This window comes from Zingiber officinale, chromosome 10B (genome assembly GCF_018446385.1).
Source record: "Zingiber officinale cultivar Zhangliang chromosome 10B, Zo_v1.1, whole genome shotgun sequence".
NCBI lineage: Eukaryota > Viridiplantae > Streptophyta > Magnoliopsida > Zingiberales > Zingiberaceae > Zingiber > Zingiber officinale.
In genome coordinates this window covers 94577255-94596914 of record NC_056005.1, presented here as the reverse complement: position 1 = coordinate 94596914, position 19660 = coordinate 94577255, and the positions used below count along the sequence as shown (strand labels likewise).

At 42.5% G+C, this 19660-nt stretch overlaps 1 protein-coding gene across 1 annotated transcript; it reads right to left on the bottom strand.

The window, feature by feature from the left end:
- LOC122029490 (putative multidrug resistance protein) lies at positions 1–4966 on the bottom strand. The gene is made up of 6 exons (XM_042588491.1): positions 4620–4966; positions 4498–4552; positions 4237–4415; positions 3704–4161; positions 3081–3621; positions 1–2345 (listed from the first exon to the last, which is right to left on the bottom strand). The coding sequence occupies exons 1-6, from the start codon at positions 4878–4880 to the stop codon at positions 81–83; spliced, it is 3759 nt and encodes a 1252-aa protein (XP_042444425.1). The 5' UTR covers positions 4881–4966; the 3' UTR covers positions 1–80.
- Between the last annotated feature and the right edge of the window lie 14694 nt (positions 4967–19660).

The window sequence follows — 19660 nt, the reverse complement described above, 5'->3', positions numbered from 1 at the left end:
TCTTCTTACCAACATGATGAAGTTTCATTTATATTATTGATAATTCGATATATATATTAGGTTTCGAAAATAAAATCCGATCACGTCGAGGCGGCGCCGCCACTTTGCAGGGCGGTGAGTCCGAAGTAGGCCCCACCGGGCCCCTTGGAGATGAGGGAGGCGTGGGTTCCTTTCTCGACGACGGCGCCCTGGTCGAGCACGGCGATGAGGTGGCAGTGGCGGATGGTGCTGAGGCGGTGCGCCACCACCACGCTGGTCCGACCCACCATCAGCCGCTCCAGAGCCGACTGCACCGCCTTCTCCGACTGGCTGTCCAGCGCGCTCGTCGCCTCGTCCAGTAGCAAGATCGCTGGGTCCTTCAGGATCGCGCGCGCGATGGCTATCCGCTGCTTCTGCCCGCCGGAGAGCTGCAACCCCCGGTCGCCGCACTGCGTCTCGTACCCTTCCTTCAGCGCGCTGATGAACTCGTGTGCGTTCGCCGCCCGCGCCGCCGCCTCGATCTCCGCCGGCGCTATTTCTCCGTCACTCCCGTAGGCGATGTTCTCCCGGATGCTCCCGGCGAACAGCGTCGGCTCTTGTCCCACCATGCCGATGTGCTTCCTTAGCGCCCGGAGGTTGTACGACTTGACGGCCCTGCCGTCGATCTTGACCGTCCCCCTGAGCGGGTCGTAGAACCGCTCGATCAGGCCTATGACCGTGGACTTCCCGGAGCCGCTTTGCCCCACGAGAGCCGTCGATTTTCCGGCCTCGATGCAGAGCGAGAAGCCTCGGAAGATGACTACGTCGGGACGTGCCGGATAGGCGAAGTCAACCCCACGGATCTCGATGTCGCCGGTGAGCCGCTCGGGACAGTGGCCGTCTGGGTCGTTAGGCTCGATGGCTGTGACACGGTCTAGCACCGCGAAAACAGAGGCGACGGCGTCGGCACCCTTGGCGAGGTCGGTGGTCATACTGCCGGCGTCAGCGATGACGCGGCCGGTGGAGACGAGGATCATGAAAGTCTCGAATAAAGCCTTGGCGGAGATGAATCCGTCGGCGATCAGCTTGCCTCCGTACCAGAAATCAAGAGCCCATGTGCAAGTCATGAGGCTCTGGGAGAAAGCCAGCCCCGCGCCGGCGAACCACGACTGCCGGACGCACTCCCGGCGGGGCCCGGCTTGCGCCTCCTCGAACATGCGCAAAATGCGTTCTTGGGAGGAGAAGGCGGTGATGGTGCGGAGATTAGCGACGGCGTCCGCGGCGAGCTTGCTGCTTTCGGTTTGGCTCTTGATGGCCTTGGAGGAGAGGTTCTTGAGGAGGACGCGGCGGGCGTAGAAGCAGAGGATGATGATGGGCTGGACGGCGATCATGACGAGCGCCAGTCTCCAGGCAAGGACGAGCCCCATGGTGCATGCGATGACGACGGCGGAGACGGTCTGGATGATGAGGGCCATCCGGTCGCCGACGAGGGAGCGGACGACGTTGGCCTCGTTGGCGAGGCGCGCGCAGACGGCGCCGGTGGAGTTCTCGTCCTGGTCGAACCAGCCAACCTCGAAAGTGAGGATCTGGGACAGCATCCGCTGGCGGACACGCTTGGTGAGGTACTCGCCCATGGCGCCGAAGTTGTAGTGCTGCCCGATGTTGATGAAGAAGGAGAGCAAGGAAAGGGCAATGAAGAGGAACGCGTAGGTCCTCGTCTTGTTCTTGATCTCATCGTGGTCTGTGAGGAAGAAAACAGAGATCATGCTGCCGAGCGCGTAGGAATACAGAGGCTGGATTGCGCCGAACACAGTGGCGCTGGCGCAGCCCAGCAGCGCCTGACGCCACTCCGGCGCGTTCAGCTGCAGCAGCCGCCGGAAGGACGGCACTGGAGGCTTCGGCTTCCCAGGGCTCTCGTCGGCGTCATCTTCCGGTGATACCGACGCAACGGAGCGGCCGGAGCTTGTGCGGCTGGCGGCGGAGAAGCGGCGGCTCATACTACTGCTGCTGCCCAATTGCGCAGCTCCGGAGCTGGTCTCACCTTCACGGAGGTGGGCGGTGGTACGCTGGAGGCGGACGAGGGAGGAGTAGAGGCCGTCGGGGCGGTCGATGAGGTCGTCATGGGAGCCGATCTCCGTGACGCTGCCGTCCTGCACGACTGCGATGACATCGGCGTGGCGGATGGTGGAGAGACGGTGGGCGATGACGATGGCGGTGCGGCCGACGGAGGCGAGGTCGAGGGCCTCTTGGACGATCCGCTCCGACTCGGAGTCAAGGGCGCTGGTGGCCTCGTCGAGCAGGAGGATCTTGGGCGACTTCAGCACCGCCCTGGCGATGGCGATTCTCTGCTTCTGCCCGCCGGACATCTGAGCTCCTCTCTCTCCCACCTGCACACGCCAAAACAAACAAAAAAAACCACAATTTCTTTCACTATAATTCACAGAACAGGAAGAAACACTAGAAAACAATCTCTGAATTAAACACTGATAGAAGCCTTAGTTATTAAGAACTTGATGGAACACAGCTCAAAGTAACTGAAATTGACAGTGATCTATCTCTTCCCACCTCATGTGCAATGGGGTGGTGGCCCCTTGTGCATAGCATGGCACTCATGAGCTCTCTCGCACTCAAAGGGCCCAGCATTTTGAGAAACCATGTACGTGGAAGATTTTAGTGGCTTGACATATTCAGTGGAGCCGTTCCCATAAATAGGTATAGAGATGATAGATTGGACTGAAAGAATAGATCCTTGGAAAGAGTACAATGCTTGTCACTAATCATGATTGATGATGAACAGAGAAGAGAAGAAAGTGTCTTGTAGAATTCTTTGGTAGAATTGAATGCTTTGCACTCTGTGTGGTTGACCTTGAAGTATTTAGTATTATACTGAGAAGTTGGGATGGGAATCAATTGCAGTGGAACTCCTTAATCCCAAGCAATCATCATCATTATTAGTGTTTCTAAGTAGGAAATTGAATTGGATTCATTAATAGTTAAGTAACATGTGGAAAAGACTCATATTAAATTTTCCTGGCCTCTTTTACGATACTTCAAGTTATAACTATTCAACCTTTTTAGTGAAAAGTAAAAGTGAAGTCGTGGAAATGATGAAATTAAGTTACCTTAGTGTCGTACCCCTGGGGAAGTTGCGAGATGAAACTGTGGGCATTGGCTGCCTCTGCGGCGGCCACCACCTCCTCCATGGTGGCGCCCTCCTTCCCAAATAATATGTTCTCTTTAATGGAGGTTGCAAACAGAGCAGGCTCTTGGCTCACCAGTCCCAACTGCGACCTTAGCCACTTGAGCTGCAGCCTCCGGATGTCTATCCCGTCTATCAGAATCCCGCCGGCGAGTGGATCGTAGAACCGCTCCAGCAGTGCGATCACCGTCGATTTTCCTGACCCGCTGCTGCCCACCAGAGCCACCGTCCTTCCTGCCGGGACTTTGAGGTTGAAGTCCCTGAATATGTAGTTGTCCGGCCGCGAGGGGTATGCGAACTCCACATTTCTGAATTCCACGTCCCCGGACACGTTCTCTAGAGCTTCTCCCTTCGAGCTGTCGGAGTCAATTTTTGGTACTCGGTGGATCACCGTCATGATTCGCTCGCCGGCGGAGCTTGCCTCCGAGAAGTACTTCACGTTGGATAGCCCCGAGCCGAGTGACCTGTCCCAATGAATTTTGTGAGGGGAGAGGAAAGGAGAAGAGAAAGAAGTAAGAAAAATGATGATGATGTTGTGGGAATTACAGGCCCCCGACGATGATCGAGGCGCCGACGGCGAAGACAGTGCCACCCTTGCCACCGTGGTACATGACAAGGCGGCTTCCATACCAGACCATGAAGGCCCAGATGACAAAGGTGATGCCGTTGCTTCCAATAGCCAGGCCCTTTGCGAGACCCTGACGGAGGCCAAGCTCGACGGAATTGTCGAGCGCGGTGGAGAACTTGGCCATGGTGCGCTCCTCTGCCACAGAGGAGTAAACGGTGCGGATGGAGGACATACACTGCTCCACCACTGTGCCGGCCTTCTGGTACTCTCCACGAATCTTCCGAGCGAGCTCCATGAGGATGCGACCGTACATGAGGCCGGGGATGATGAGCAACACCGCTGTGGGCGACGCTATCAGCGCCAACCGCCACATCATGAAGAACCCCACAACATAGCTGCCGATGAAGGTGGCGCCGTTCATGATAAAGTTAGGCACCTGCAACAAATCAAATATCTCACCACCACCCGTCAATCAAGAAGAGCAGCAGAGTAGGAAGGTATAAGATCTGACCTTCTCACTGAGGCAATCTTGGATGACGAGACTATCGCTGGAAACGCCGGTGATGACTTCACTTCCGGTGCCGGCGTTGAGGTCGAAGTACTCGATATCCTGTCTGAGAACAGCGCTAAGGTACCGGGCGCGCATCCGCGACGCCTGCCGCTCCCCTGTCCTAGTCCAGCAGTAACCCTCTGCCGCCACAACAATCATCATTAAATCTACTACCAATTGTATCCGAGAATCAAAACAAAAAGAGGAACTGAATCTTTGTACCCAAGAACGAGACGACGAAGCTTCCACAGGCCAAATACACCATGTTGACTGCATTCTAAAACATGAAGCACGTGATGAGAGGCCATGAAAACACTAGAAACATGAACATGGCTGTTTCATACCTTGTTAATGGAGTGGGTAAAATCAGAGGAGTCTGTGGAACCGCCTCCCAAGTTATTGAAGATCTTACTAGTCAAGAGAAGCATGAGAGGCATCGAGACGCCGTCACCGACGGCGCCGACGAAACCCAGCGTCATCAGTAGCTTGTCCACCCGGTCTGCATGCCTGAATATAGACCAAAAGGAGAAAGAAGAAGAAGAAGACTGACTCTGCTTCGGCTCCTTTCCTACATTACTCGTCTCATCTCCCTCAACTTTTCCCATCGTGATCACTCACTTCTTAAGAACCGGAATGAAGTCTGCTGAGGTTTTAAGCGGCATATATAGACGCCATTAAGGACAGAGGTGTTCCCTTTATAGCTCTCGATTTGTTGCTGGGAAAGGGGACGAGAATCAAGGAAGAACTGTTTTTTCAGGTCTTTATCGATCTCCATTAATTAATTTAACAAGTTGAATCAATTTATTTGTTAATAGCTAATTAGCTGGTGGTTACATATTAAGAGAGCAAACAGATAAAAAGAAAAAGATACAGGAAGGATTACGATAGAATAAAGTAAAGGCTGGGGAATGAGGGAAAGAAGATGGAAGTGAAGATTGTCATGGGGACCTCCCTCCCTCCCCTGTGATATCGTCATTAATGACGACTGCCATATACATTAAAAAAAAAAAAAAAAAAGTGGTCACGGGCGTGCAAAACAAAAATTAAGAGAGCAGCATCTGCGCCGGAGGGGAGCTAACAAATCCTAGTTTTGGTGGGATTTATCGCTAGCTGGGATGGAGACAGGCAAACGGATTGGAATCAGGGCATGTGCAGATAAAAGGAAGAGAGAGACTTGATAAGGCTCATTTCTGTCTGAGTTAACTGTCGAAGTCTCATTAGATGTCGTCACAAAGTGCAAGCATGCGAGAACCAGCTAGTTTGGTATTTTGAAGTTGGTATCGAGCAAATGAACAGCGACAATTTGAATCAAAAATTGCAAACAGGAGTCACTTAGGTGGCCAATCCCATTGGACATGTCTAGAGTTCTATGTTGAAAATGTAGAGGAGGTAGGATGGACAATTGAGCAAATTTTAATATGGATCCTACTTGTAGGATAGATTAATTGGACTTGGTAGCTTTCCTTGGTTTCATTTCCCTCGTATAGGATCCCTAGGGAAGGTGCAGAAAGTCTATGGGCCGGTCCCATTGTCTTAATTATATGAGGGACTACTCTTGACCTAACTCAATTGGTTCGTCTAGACTCTCTCAACCCACTATACTCAATCCATTTTCATAATCACCTAGCTCACAAATCACACATTATGATACGTATTATTTGAAGTATTATATAACAAACAATTCTACTTTAGAGGGCATGAAATCCTTGAATATTACAGATCTTTTGATAATATACCCCAAAGCAATATTCTAAAAACTAAAAAAAAGACGAGTAATTAAAACGTGATTTGGAATGACTTAATCTTATTGACCAGAAACACGAGAATTATTATTTAATTGATGGAATCTGGAAAGATCTCCATCACTATTTCCAAGTAAAATCAATACCCCTACCCCATATGCCCGGGCATATCATATGGGCGATTGTTTAAAACTTTATTTCCTTTTAAATTATTATAAATTTATTAATTGTCAGTATCTGATTCCCCATAAAATATATATAATTAATTATATTAGCTACCCTCCTAATAAGTCGGCAGCCGCAGGACTTTTCCCTACTTGTTTCCTTGTCAGTGACAACAATGACGGAGAAAACTCACCCGCAAACAGTAGGGACCTCTTGCTTTGTAGGGGGCCGGTAGCATTAGGACCCCTTGCTGCTCTATTGTTCCCTCAAGAACCTTTCGACCAAACCCTACACAATTAAGAAAGTTTTAAATTGCACTGTTGATCATCAGCATGAAAGTGGAGATGCATGCATGCTCACGGTTTGCTATAAAATAGAGGAACAAGTCAATGGTTTGTTAAAATGGAGGAAAAGAAACCCCTGACCACAGTACAAAGTTTGACCAGTATTTGTAACTTAGTCAGTTGACATATTTTTTCCCTTGTGATTTTAGAGGCGTTGGAGTGCAAGAAAGGAAGGCATTGACAAATATTTTTTTTCCAGCAATAAATTGGTAGCAGTTTTTGCGGCTCAGCTGCCTAAGTATACGTGATACAAGCCGCGTGGAAGATAACTTAATCATAACGTGTTTGATTTGGCATTAAACAATGACATGTGAGATGGAGCTGCTCAGGAAAACGCCGGCTACTTCGTTATCAGAAATGCAAATGGTGAGTTCATTGCAGCTAAAAAAATATCTGTATAGGCAGGTGTCGGCCTTTTATTATTTAATTTTAAGGGAGAAGTTGATGATTCTATCCGAATTAAAAATAATAGTGAATCGTATCTGAAAACGGTGGAAATGATGTACTGAATAAATGATTTTATTATTGATTGAGAGATGACTTTGTTAGAGAGATATGTGTTGAGTTTTAATTTAAATTATTTCTTATTTTTTGCAATGCATAGATGTATACATTTAGTTTTACATTGCTAAGCAAAGAAAGGTTGGAAGGACTTATATATGGAGCCCTTCCATGCTTACTTAGCAAAGTTAAGGGGACCTACACGCATGCGCGGGCCGAGCACAAATCAGGTGGTTTCGGGGGGTTTGAGCTGGAAATCCATAAATCAGGCGTGACGCACGCGATCATCGCGCGCGGGGGGTACAAATCCCCAGCTCGTGGGCCTCGCGCTTGCAGGCGGCCTGGTTTGTTTTTGCCAGTCTCTGGTTTGGTCCTGCCCGCGCGTAAGGAAGCAGCGCACCTGCCCGCGCGTGAGGAAGCGCACCTGCACGGTTCGCTGGCAAAGCAATGCTTCCGCGTGAATAAATGTTGTGCCTCCGTTCATCGTTCCTCACACTAAAAAAAAAACAAAGCAGTCTGCTTTCTCCTCCTTCTCTATATGTCTATGCTTTCTCCTCCTCACTGAGAGTTTAGTTTTTCCCTGTTCTGAGGCTTGGTGTTCCGCGATCTGAGGTTGAATCCGAGTGCGACGTTCGTCTTGGAGTGCACCTACAGACGACGCGAGCGGTTGTCGGATCTTGAGAGAATTTTGTCGGAGAACCTCTGCACCGTGGGCGGCAATAGATTTTCTAAAGAAAGTCGGCACGCCGACGCTTCAACCGGAGATACCAATTTCTTAACCTTACTCATCTATTTACATGTTTATTGCATGCTTGCTATTTTGGTGCAATTACTGTGTTAGTGCTCTCTTTAAACAACAATTTTAGAAAATCTATTGTAAGCATCAATAGACATGATGAATGATAGGGTAATGGGGTCTGATGAGGCTAGCGCCAAACCCGAAAGATTTTTAAGACAAAACTTCAGACGTTGGCAACAACGGATGAAATTTTAGCTTACTACACTAGGGCTATTCTCCGTTATAGAAACGGATCCTCCTTCACCTGATGAAGAGGAACCTACCTATAGTGCTACCTTACAGAGGTTTAAGCAAAGGGATTACCTCTGCCATGGGAGAATCCTGTCTGCCCTCTCAGACGCACTATTTGATGTATACTGCTCAACATCTTCGGCTAAAGAGCTGTGGAAATCTTTGGATAAAAAATACAACTCCAAAGATTCTGGTTTAGAAAAGTATACTGTGGCAAAATTTCTAAACTTCAAAATGGTTGAAGGCAAATCTGTGGTTGAGCAGACACATGAATTCCAAGTTCAAAATCATGGCCTTGCTTAAGGAGATATGTCATTACCTGAAAAATTTCAGGTCTTGTCTATCATCAAAAAATTGCCTCCGAGTTGGGAAGATTTTGGCATGACTCTTAAACATAGGAGAGATAAAATCTCTCTAGAAGATTTGATGATTGCCTTAAATATCGAAAAAGAACATCGGAAGCAACATAAAGATGATGATAAAAGAATGTCTATGGATTTTATTCCAAAGGCAAACGTAGTAGTCTCATCTGACAAGAAAAAATTCAAAAATCAGAAAATGAAGAACAAGATGAAACCCAAACCAAAGATTTAAAAGAAAAATGAAACCAAGCCGTGCTGGGCATGTGGACAAGTTGGACATTATGCCAAATTCTACCATAAGAAGAAAAACCAGAGCAATATGTCCAACACAAAGGCACAAGCAAATGTTGTGATTGCTAGTGACGGCACCAGCAATAGATTTGTTACCTTCAAACCTGAACTAAACTTGATCTATCAACCCAATGAATGGTTAGTTGATACAGGTGTTAATGTGCACTGTTGTGCTGATCACTCTACCTTCCTTACTTATCAGGTAATTGAAGGAACTTCCGTGACCATGGGGAACCATTCTGCAGCCAGGGTGTTTGGGATAGGACAAGTTGACCTGAGGTTCACCTCTGGAAAAGTCCTGTCACTGCATGAGGTGCATCATGTTCCAGCGGTCCGTCGGAATTTGATTAGCGGGTCAAAATTAGTCCGCGATAGTTATGAGTTGAACTTTAAATGTAATAAAGTTGTAATATTACATTTAGGAATCTTTATTGGAAAAGGTTACCTTAATAAAGGTTTATTTAAACTCAATGTAGAAAATGCTACCTTAAATAAATCTACTGATATTGGTTGTTCATATAACATTTAGTCTTATGATATATAGCATGACAGATTAGGACATGTCAATTTTAATACCGTAAAAAGGATGATGAATTTAGACATGATTCCTAAGCATGCTATAAATGATAAGAAAAAATGTGAAGTTTGTGTGCAATATAAACAACCCCGTAAACCCTTCAAATCAGTTGATAGAAATTCTGATATTTTAGAATTGATTCATATTGACTGTTGTGAGTTTAACGGTGTAATAACGAGAGACCATAAACGGTATTTCATTACCTTCATTGATGATCACTCTCGTTATTGTTATGTTTATTTGCTAAAAACTAAGGATGAAGCTTTACATAAATTTATGATTTTTAAATCTGAACCTGAGAATCAAACAAATAAATCTATTAAGAGGTTAAGGTCTGATAGGGGTGGAGAGTTTACCTCGAACCTGTTTCAAAAATTTTGTCAAGATGCAGGTATAATTCACGAGGTAACTGCTCCATATAGTCCTCAATCCAACGGTATAGCAGAACGAAAAAATCGAACCCTTGAAGACATGATTAATTCCATGTTAGGCAGTTCTGGGTTACCCAACTTCATGTGGGGGGGGCTCTATACACTGCATGTCATGTGTTAAATAGAGTCCCCATAAGATCAAGGGATAAAAGCTCATATGAGCTTTGGAAAGGCCGGAGGACAAGTTTGAAATACCTTAAAGTGTGGGGGTGCCTTGCAAAGGTACTAGTACCTGAACACAAAAGGAAAAAACTTGGTTCAAAGACCGTAGATGGTATCTTCTTGGGTTATGCTCAAAATAGTATTGCATATAGGTTTCTGATTATTAAATCTGAAATTTCTGGAATAGATGCAAATACTATTGTAGAACTTCGCGATGCTACATTTTTTGAGGATATATTTCCTATGAAGACGAGAACACCTCAGTCTATATCTGGTATTCCTACTAGAGATAATCCTACTGCCGCAGAGGTTCCATTATCCGTAGTAGATACACCTTCCTCAAGTCACTCTAGACTAGATGAATCTAGTGAGTATACAGAACCAAGAAGGAGCAAGAGGCAACGTGTGTCTACGGATTTAGGCTAGGATTTTATCACCTATAATATAGAAGGTGACCCTGTGACATAAAGAGATGCTATGGTTTCTCCTGAAGCTAAACACTGGAAAAAGGCCATTAAAAGTGAAATAGACTCTATTATCTCTAATGCCACTTGGGAGTTGGTAGATTTACCTCCTGAGTGTACCACTATAGGATGTAAATGGGTGTTTAAGAGAAAACTAAAACCTGATGGGTCAGTAGATAAATTCAAAGCCCGTCTAGTTGCTAAGGGATTCAAACAGAAAGAAGTGATTGACTATTTTGACACTTATTCTTCTGTTACCAGAATTACTACAATCAGAGTGTTAATAGCATTGGCATCCATATATCATCTTGAGATCCATCAAATGGATGTCAAAACGGCATTCCTTAATGGAGATCTTGAAGAAGAGATATATATGGATCAGCCTGAGGGACATGTAGTCTCTGAAAATGAGAATAAAGTCTGTAGGTTAGTCAAATTTCTTTATGGTTTGAAGCAAGCCCCAAAGCAGTGGCACGAAAAATTTGATAGAGCTATGCTATCATTTGGTTTTGAAATGAATGACTCTGATAAATGTGTGTATGCTAAAATGAAAGGTGATAATTATATTATCTTATGTTTATATGTAGATGATATTCCACTTTTTTTTTCTAACCTTTCTATTATTAATGAGACTAAGGTCCTCTTAAGTGGTAAGTTTGATATGAAGGATATGGGTTGTGCTGACATGATTTTAGAACTGAAGTTGACTCGTTCAATTGAAGGAATAGCAATTTCTCAGTCACTCTATGTTGAGAGAGTATTAGAGAAATATGGCTATAGCCAAGTTAAATCTGTCGTCACACCCTATGATCCTTCAAAAACTCTCCACAAGAATAAGAGTGGTGTGGTAGTGTCTCAATTAAGATACTCACAAATAATAGGTAGTCTAATGTATTTAACAAATTGTTCTAGACCTGATATTTCTTTTGTTATAACGAAATTGAGCAGGTTTACCAGCTGTCCGGACAGAACGCATTGGGATGCATTAGACAGAGTACTCAGATACCTAAAATGTACTATATCCTTGGGCTTGTGGTATGGGAGATTCTCTGCAGTCCTGGAGGGATATAATGATGCTAGTTGGATAGCTGACACTGCTGAGTATAAAGGCGTTACTGGTTATGTCTTTACACTTGGAGGCGGTGCAGTTGCTTGGAGGTCTGTTAAACAGATGACGATTATAACCCGTTCTACATCTGAGGTAGAATTGTGTGCTTTGGATACCACAGTAACTGAAGCTGATTGGCTTAAGGGTCTTCTTTCTGAAATTCCCTTGATGATGAAGCCAATACTTTCTATTTCAGTACACTGTGATAATCAAACAACAATAGCTCAAATTAGAAGCTCCAAGTATAACCAGAAACAGAAGAGACATATACGAATAAGATTAAAGTCTATTCGTGAGTTAGTGTCTCTTGGAGTGGTGTCATTGGACTTTGTAAGTTCAAAAGACAATATTGCTGATCCACTCACTAAAGGACTTGATTATGCGAAAAATCAAGAGATCCAGTAAGGGAATGGGACTGAGGCCTATCCTGGTTTCATCTATAGCGGCAACCCAATCTATCTGATTGGAGATCCCAAGAAGTAGGTTCAATGTGGTATAAACAAGTTACAAGGGTGAACCGTAAGCATCAAATTGATTGAGATGTAATCTCATAGTCTCTTCCCTAGATAGATGCTTGACAGCTAGTAAGGATGAGCTTAGGAGCTCTTAATGAGTTCAAGGTCTTAATGACAGGATGCTCGCAGTACATTCTTGGAGAACTCACTTATGTAAGTGTAACTGTGGGGCCGAACTATGGGGAGTCTAAGCAACTCTCCTTAGCACTTATGAAACAAGATTCGGTGGCATGACCGTAATGCACCAACCTAGAAGGATTCAACCGTCGCCCGTGATTAGTTGTTATCAATTGATTTTCACATATAAAAGGTTTAAGATCAAGGCCGAGTTCTCTTCAAACCTATGTGAATAAGATTGGTGTACTTAGGTGAAAATTCAAATCGGAAGGTATTTTCACTAAAAGCTCATTGCAACCAAGCCTCAAAACATATCTGTGTTTTCGACCAAAATAATTTGAATTAGTGGGGGATTATTTTGTTTTAATTCAAACTATTTCTTGTTTTTTTGTAATGCATAGATGTATGCATTTAATCCCACATTGCTGAGCAAAGAAAGGTTGGAAGGCCTTATATATGGAGTCCTTTCATGCTTGCTTAGCAAAGTTAAGGGGACCTACACGCATGCGAGGGTCGAGCCCAAATCAGGTGGTTTCAGGGGGTTCGACCCGGAAATCCATAAACCGGGCGCGACGCACGCGATCATCGCGCGCAGGGGCGGTGCAAATCCCCAGCTCGTGGACCTCGTGCTTGCAAGCAGCCTGGTTTGTTTTTGCCAGTCTCTGGTTTGGTCCTGCCCGCGCGTAAGGAAGCAACGCACCTGCCCGCGCGTGAGGAAGCGCACCTGCCCGGTTCGCTGGCAAAGCAATGCTTCAGCGTGAATAAATGTTGTGCCTCTGTTCATCGTTCCTCACACTAAAAAAAAACAAAGCAGTCTGCTTTCTCCTCCTTCTCTATCTATCTATGCTTTCTCCTCCTCACTGAGAGTTTAGTTTTTCCCTGTTCTGAGGCTTGGTGTTCCGCGATCTGAGGTTGAATCCGAGTGCGACGTTCGTCTTGGAGTACACCTACGGACGACGCGAGCGGTTGTCGGATCTTGGGAGAATTTTACCGGAAAGTCTCTGCACCGTGAGCGGCAATAGATTCTCTAAAGACAATCGGCACGCCGACGCTTCAACCGAAGATACCAACTTCTTAAACTTACTCATCTATTTACCTGTTTATTGCATGCTTGCTATTTTGGTGCAATTACTGTGTTAGTGCTCTCTTTAAACAACAATATGATGACGCATGATACTCCTTTCGACTTCTTTCTATACACACCTGAAAGTGTGAGGTCCTCGAATCTCTAGATTTGCTTCTCGGTATTTGACATAGTCGATTTTATTCGACTGGCGGGATTTCTGAGAGATTGCTACCGGGAGGAAGCAAACTGAGTTGTCGTCGAGGCTAGTGTTCGACACTATCTCTGTAAAACGATATTACTCCGCTACGGTACTCACGGATAGCAGCAATTCGTTCCCAAGATACAACGATGACGTCTCGAAATAGTAGCACTTCAAATTTCGAGACCGACGAACCTTCTCGTAGGCTTTTTGGACTCTTCTTATGCAAGAGATGGAATAATGATTTGAATGCAAATGCTTTTTGAATGAATGATTTCCAAGAAGGAGATGGATCTATTTATATTGGGTGAAGAGGTAAGTAACCCTTGGTTTGGACTGATCTGGATCGTTCATTTTAAAAGGGTATAACCCTTTAAAGGTCTTTTGATCTCAGCCATCAAATCTGAAGAGATATAACTCTTCAGATGACTTTTAATCTCAACCATCAGATCTGAAGAGATATAACTCTTCATATTTTGATATGATCTCGTCCCTTGATCTGAAGAGTTATAACTCTTCAAATCTCATCTTGATCTCAGATTATAACATTTAATTCGACGCTTCAGATCTAGCCTTCCCCTTCAATGTCATATTAGAATCTGACGCTCCATATCGCATCTACTTGCGATTTGTCCTCATCTTTGATCCTACGGTCACCATCTGTTCGCCCAATCCAATCATTGCTCTCTACACAGGCACGTGCCACATAGGCACTGCCTCGTCACTTGACATGCCACATCACCGCCACGTGGCGTCACCCGACCATGCCACGCCACTGCCACATGGAGCATAAATTAAAGCTCCTCGCAATGACGCAAAGTGCGCCAACAAAGCATCCATTGCGCGCGTAGCACCTGCTCGCCCAAGAGTAGAGAGCACATGTGCTTTTGTATTAACAACATTAACACAGTAACACATATAAGGAAACGCTGGCTCTTGCCGGTTAACGATGTGGGACTAAAACCCCATCTTTTTCCTTAATATTAATTTGAGCACATTTTTTATCGTTTTTTGATCAATGGTTATGATTTAGTGTCCGTTACTATCAAAACTCTATAAATAAAGAGCTCATTTCATCATTTGTCACACACATCTTCTCTACTCTTAATCTCATTTTCGTATTCTCTAATCTCTACACGCTTTCGTTTCCAATTTTCAATTACAATGGAAGGAGGCCGCGGAGGTGCATCATCTCGAGCTCGGAAGGGAAAGCAAATAATGAATCCGCGGGAGGAGGACCTAAACATTCAATCCACCGATGATGAGATCGAGCATCTTCCGAATCAGACACCCGAAACACAAGGAAGTACCGATGCAATTACTTCTAAGGTTCGGGAACTTCCTCCTCTAAAGTCTTCTATTTTCACTAAACATTTTGAGAATATCACTCTTCCGTCGGGAGAAATGCGTGCAAAATGTAAGCACTGCAATGCTTCCTACAAATTCCAAGCTGGCGGCGGCTATGGGTCGTTGAAACGACATGTAGAAACGAAGCACCCGACGGAATATGGACTCGACCGTTCTCAAACACAATTATCAAAATTTTCTTCAACTAGCGATAATACTGATTCCGGTTTATTTTTATATTCGGATAATAAATTAAGAGAATCATTAGCTAAATTTATTTTCGTAGAACATCTTTCTTTTAGTTTTGGATCTAAATGCACATTTGAAAATTTTTGTAAAGAATCTCTTAATCCATGTGCTAAACGTGTTCCTAGGACTACACTTACTCGTACAATTAAAAAATTAGTAAAACAAGGGGAAAAAAATTTAATTGATGGATTTAGTAAATTAGATAATAAAGTTTCTTTATGTTCCGATATTTGGAGTGATCATTGGCAAAAACATTCGTATATGGATGTGACTTGCCATTGGATCGATAACTCTTGGAACCTCCAAAAAAGATTATTAGCTTATAGAGTTTTTGATGAATCACATAATGCTCATAACATCGCACAATTATTATGTTTAATTTTAGAAGAATAAGGTTTAACTCATAAAATATTTTCAATATCATTAGATAATGCTAGTTCCAATACCGCTTGTATAGATGATCTAAACTTTGTTTGTCAACCTATTATTGGAGGTTTATTTTTTCATATTCGTTGTGTATGTCATGTTTTAAATTTATGTGTTCAAGATGGTTTAAAAATTTTAGAAAGTTATATTAAACCAATTAGAATTGCAATTTCTTATTTATGGTATCATCCATCTATAATGAAACAATGAGGTAGGTTTTGTAAAATTAATGGAATGAGACCTAAAAAATTTCCACGTGATGTACCAACACATTGGAATTCAACATACCAATTATTACAAGATTCATTTCAATATAAAGAATTATTATGTTCATTTTTTGCACAAAACAATAATACTAATATATATTTATTTTTACAACAATGGAATATTTGTAGTAGTATTTGTTAAATTTTAAAAGTATTTAATGATGCAACCGAACAACTTTCCAGTGTTTATTATCCCACAGCTCAATTAGTTTTAGAAAATTTTTCTAGTATAGTATTATTTTTAAATGAACATATTAATAATGAATCTTTATCTCTTGCATCTTAGCTATGAAAACTAAATGGGAAAAATATTTTTATTTAATTCCTGAAATTTATTTAATTGCATTTGTTTTAGATCCTAGATTTAAATTAGAAGTTTTACAAGAAATGTTAACTTTATATTATGACGCTTTAATTCCAATTAAAGATTTTTCTTCCCCTGATCCAGTTAATATTATATATAATGCTAAAATTTATTTATATGATATTTATAATCAATATTATGCAAAATATGGAACACAAATTAATATTTCTGAAATACAACAAACTACTAGTAGTAATTTAAAACTTACAAAAGCACAACTCTTATTAAAAGAACGGACAAAACGTCCACGAGGATCTTCAAGTTCCACACAGGAACTTGAGAATTATTTTACGACTTCTTTTGATTTTAATGAAGCATATAGCGAAAACTTCGATATCTTAAAGTGATGGCCACAGAAGACTCAAAGCTTTCTCGTTCTCTCCGTGATCGCAAAAGAAATTTTAGCTTATCCAGTGTCAACTGTTGCTGTGGAGCAGACGTTCAGTGTCAGCGGCAACATATTAGATGGACGACGATCAACTTTGTCTCCCGACTCATTGGAAGCCCAAGCATTACTGGACGATTGGACCAGAGCGGAGAAAAGAATCCAAGGAATACAACTTTCAGATGACAAAGTTGAAGATTTTGATACTGAAGGAACAAATACGACAGGAACAAGAAATAGAAGTGAATGAAAATTTAAAAGGATAAAAATGTAAAAGAACTACGTGGGCTTTGATTCCCCTAAAGAGATACGTAGGCAACTTAAATAAGTGCAAGTCCTTTTTTCAATAAATTTTAATTTCTAATTTTTAATTTTTAATGTTTAATGTTTAATGTTTAATGTTTAATTTTTAATTTTTAATTTTTTTAGCATATTAATCTTGAACAGTGGCGAGCCGTGAATCGGCGATTCTGAACCGTGAACCGTAATCGTCTTGGGCGGTTAAGGTTAAGGGTCGACCTGCCTGGAACCGTCGAACCGGCGATTCCGAACCATCGAACCGTCGATTCGGAACTGTGGTCAGGTCTATCTTGAACTGCTTAGCTATTAGTGTATACTAAGACAATAACACACACACAAATACTTATCACACCCACTTTTGGTTTTCATGGTTGGTGTCGTTACGGCCATGGACACCATCTTGGATTTATGAGTGTTTCATTGAAGCGGCCTGTCTTCACACTCACATAGGTGATACTTCTATCAAGAGTATCCCACCATACTCCACCTTTATAAGGTATAGAAGTCATTAAAAGCATAAGCTTATCCTCACTACATGTGGTAGAACAACACCAAATCATCCTAAGATTGGGATAGTAGAGATAATCATTTCTCTTGTGCTGTTACACAACTTCTATAACTTCGTTGTCCCATTGAACCAAGATCTTGGGATCTCCAGTCAACAAGGTTGGGTTACCGCTACAGTCGTTTTTAATTGTAGATTTTTAATCTCATTCTATTTTAAATATCTATAAACTCGCATCAGTGTTTTCCAATGGGTGTCGTTTGGATTGCTCGTAAAATGACTCAGTTTGTTGACCACACAAGCAATATTCGAACGTGTGCAGTTTGTGAGATACATCAAACTACCAATTATCCGAGAATATTCTAATTGCGATATGGGCTCACCATGTTTTTTCGCTAAGTGTTAACTTAGATTCATAGGAGTTTTTACAGTAGAGAGATCGTATGTATTGAATCTTTTCAATACTGACTCTACTAATGGGATTGTGTTAAAATTATCCCATCGGATGTCCTGAGAATTTTAATTCTCAATATGACATCTGCTAGACTACGTATATCTTTCATATCGAAATCATTGGTCAACATTTTCTTAGTACTCATGATTACATCATGATTATTTCCCATTATGAGCATGTCGTCTACATATAGACAGACGATTACATAATTTTCAAGTGTGCTTTTGACATAAATGCATTTGTCACATTCATTTATTCTGAATTCGTTTGACAACATTATTTTGTCAAATTTTTCGTACCATTGTTTTGGCACTTGTTTAAGTCCATACAACAACTTAACAAGTTGACACACCTTTCCCTCATTTCTAGGAGCTACGAACCCCTCGGGTTGCTCCATGTAAATTTCTTCTTCCAACTCACCATTTAAGAACGCAGTCTTAACATCCATTTGGTGTATTTCAAGGTCATACAATGATGCAATGGCTATCAGCACTCGTATGGACATAATCCTTGTCACCGATGAGTAGGTATCAAAGTAATCAAGGCCTTCCTTTTGCTTGTACCCTTTGGCTATAAGTGTGGTCTTATACTTGTCAATCGATCCATTAGCTTTATACTTGCGTTTTAGTATCCATTTACAACCTAATGGCTTAGTACCAGAAGGAAGGTCTACTAATTCCCAAGTATGGTTATTCATGATGGACTCGATTTCATTATTGACAACTTCCTTCCACAGTGGAGCGTCGGGATTAGAGAGAGCTTCGCTTAATGTTCTTGGGTCCATTTCCGACATAAATGTCATGAAATCCGGCCCGAACGATTTCTTAACTCTATCCCGTTTGCTCCGACGTGGCTATTCGCTTTGATTGTTAATAACCCTTTTCTGACAACTAAGTTCTGGAACATCATTTTTGTTAGAACTTCCGTTGTCATTACTTTGAACGTTTCCCTTCTTATTTGGGAACACGTCTTCAAAGAATATTGCATTCCGAGATTCTATGGTTGTACCCACATGAATATTAGGAATGTCTGACTTATGAGCTATGAAATGATATGCACTACTGTTTTGGGCATATCCGACAAATATCGCATCGAACGTTTTAGGTCTGATCTTAACTTGCTTTGGCATAGGTACTTCGACCTTTGCTAAGCACCCCCACACTTTCAAGTATTTATACGATGGCTCGCGGCCTTTCCATAATTCATATGGTGTTTTATCATTTTTCTTGTGAGAGATTTTGTTGAGAATGTGATTTGCTGATAAAATGGTTTCCCCCCACAAGTTTTGGGGTAAGCCTGAATTTATCAACAAAGCATTCATCATCTCCTTTAGTGTCCGATTTTTCCGTTCGACAACACCATTCGATTGAGGTGAGTAAGGCGTCGTTCTCTGATGGATAATTCCAGATTCTAAACAAAATTCATCAAACGGTGCACCATATTTTTCACCTCTATCGCTACAAATTATTTTAATTTGTTTATCAAGTTGATTCTCAACTTCCATTTTATAAATTCTGAAAGCTTCTAGGGCTTCGTCTTTACTTTTTTAAAAGAAAAACATAACAAAACCTCGTGCAGTCATCGATAAAAGTAATGAAATACTTTTTACCTCCTCTAGTTTGCATGAATTTTAAGTCACATAGATCACTATGTACTAATTCTAGAGGAGTCGTCGACCTTTTCACTGAATGAAAAGGTAGTCTCGTCATTTTTGCTTCCACGCACACTTCACATTTGTGTGTTTTATCAACATCGATGTTTGGTAATAAATTTAGTTTGACGAGACGTTTCAGAGTATTATTATTGACATGCCCAAGCCGATCATGCCATAAATTGAAACACTCAATAACATAGCTGGAAGCTTTTATTTTATTACCATCAAAATCACGGTGTACAGTCGTTACAACTATCTTGAACAAACTTTGTTCCAAATACCCCTTTCCTACAAAGACACCGTTCTTCGTAAGTACAAAGTTGTTGGACTGGAACACTAGTTTGAATCCGGCTTTAACAAG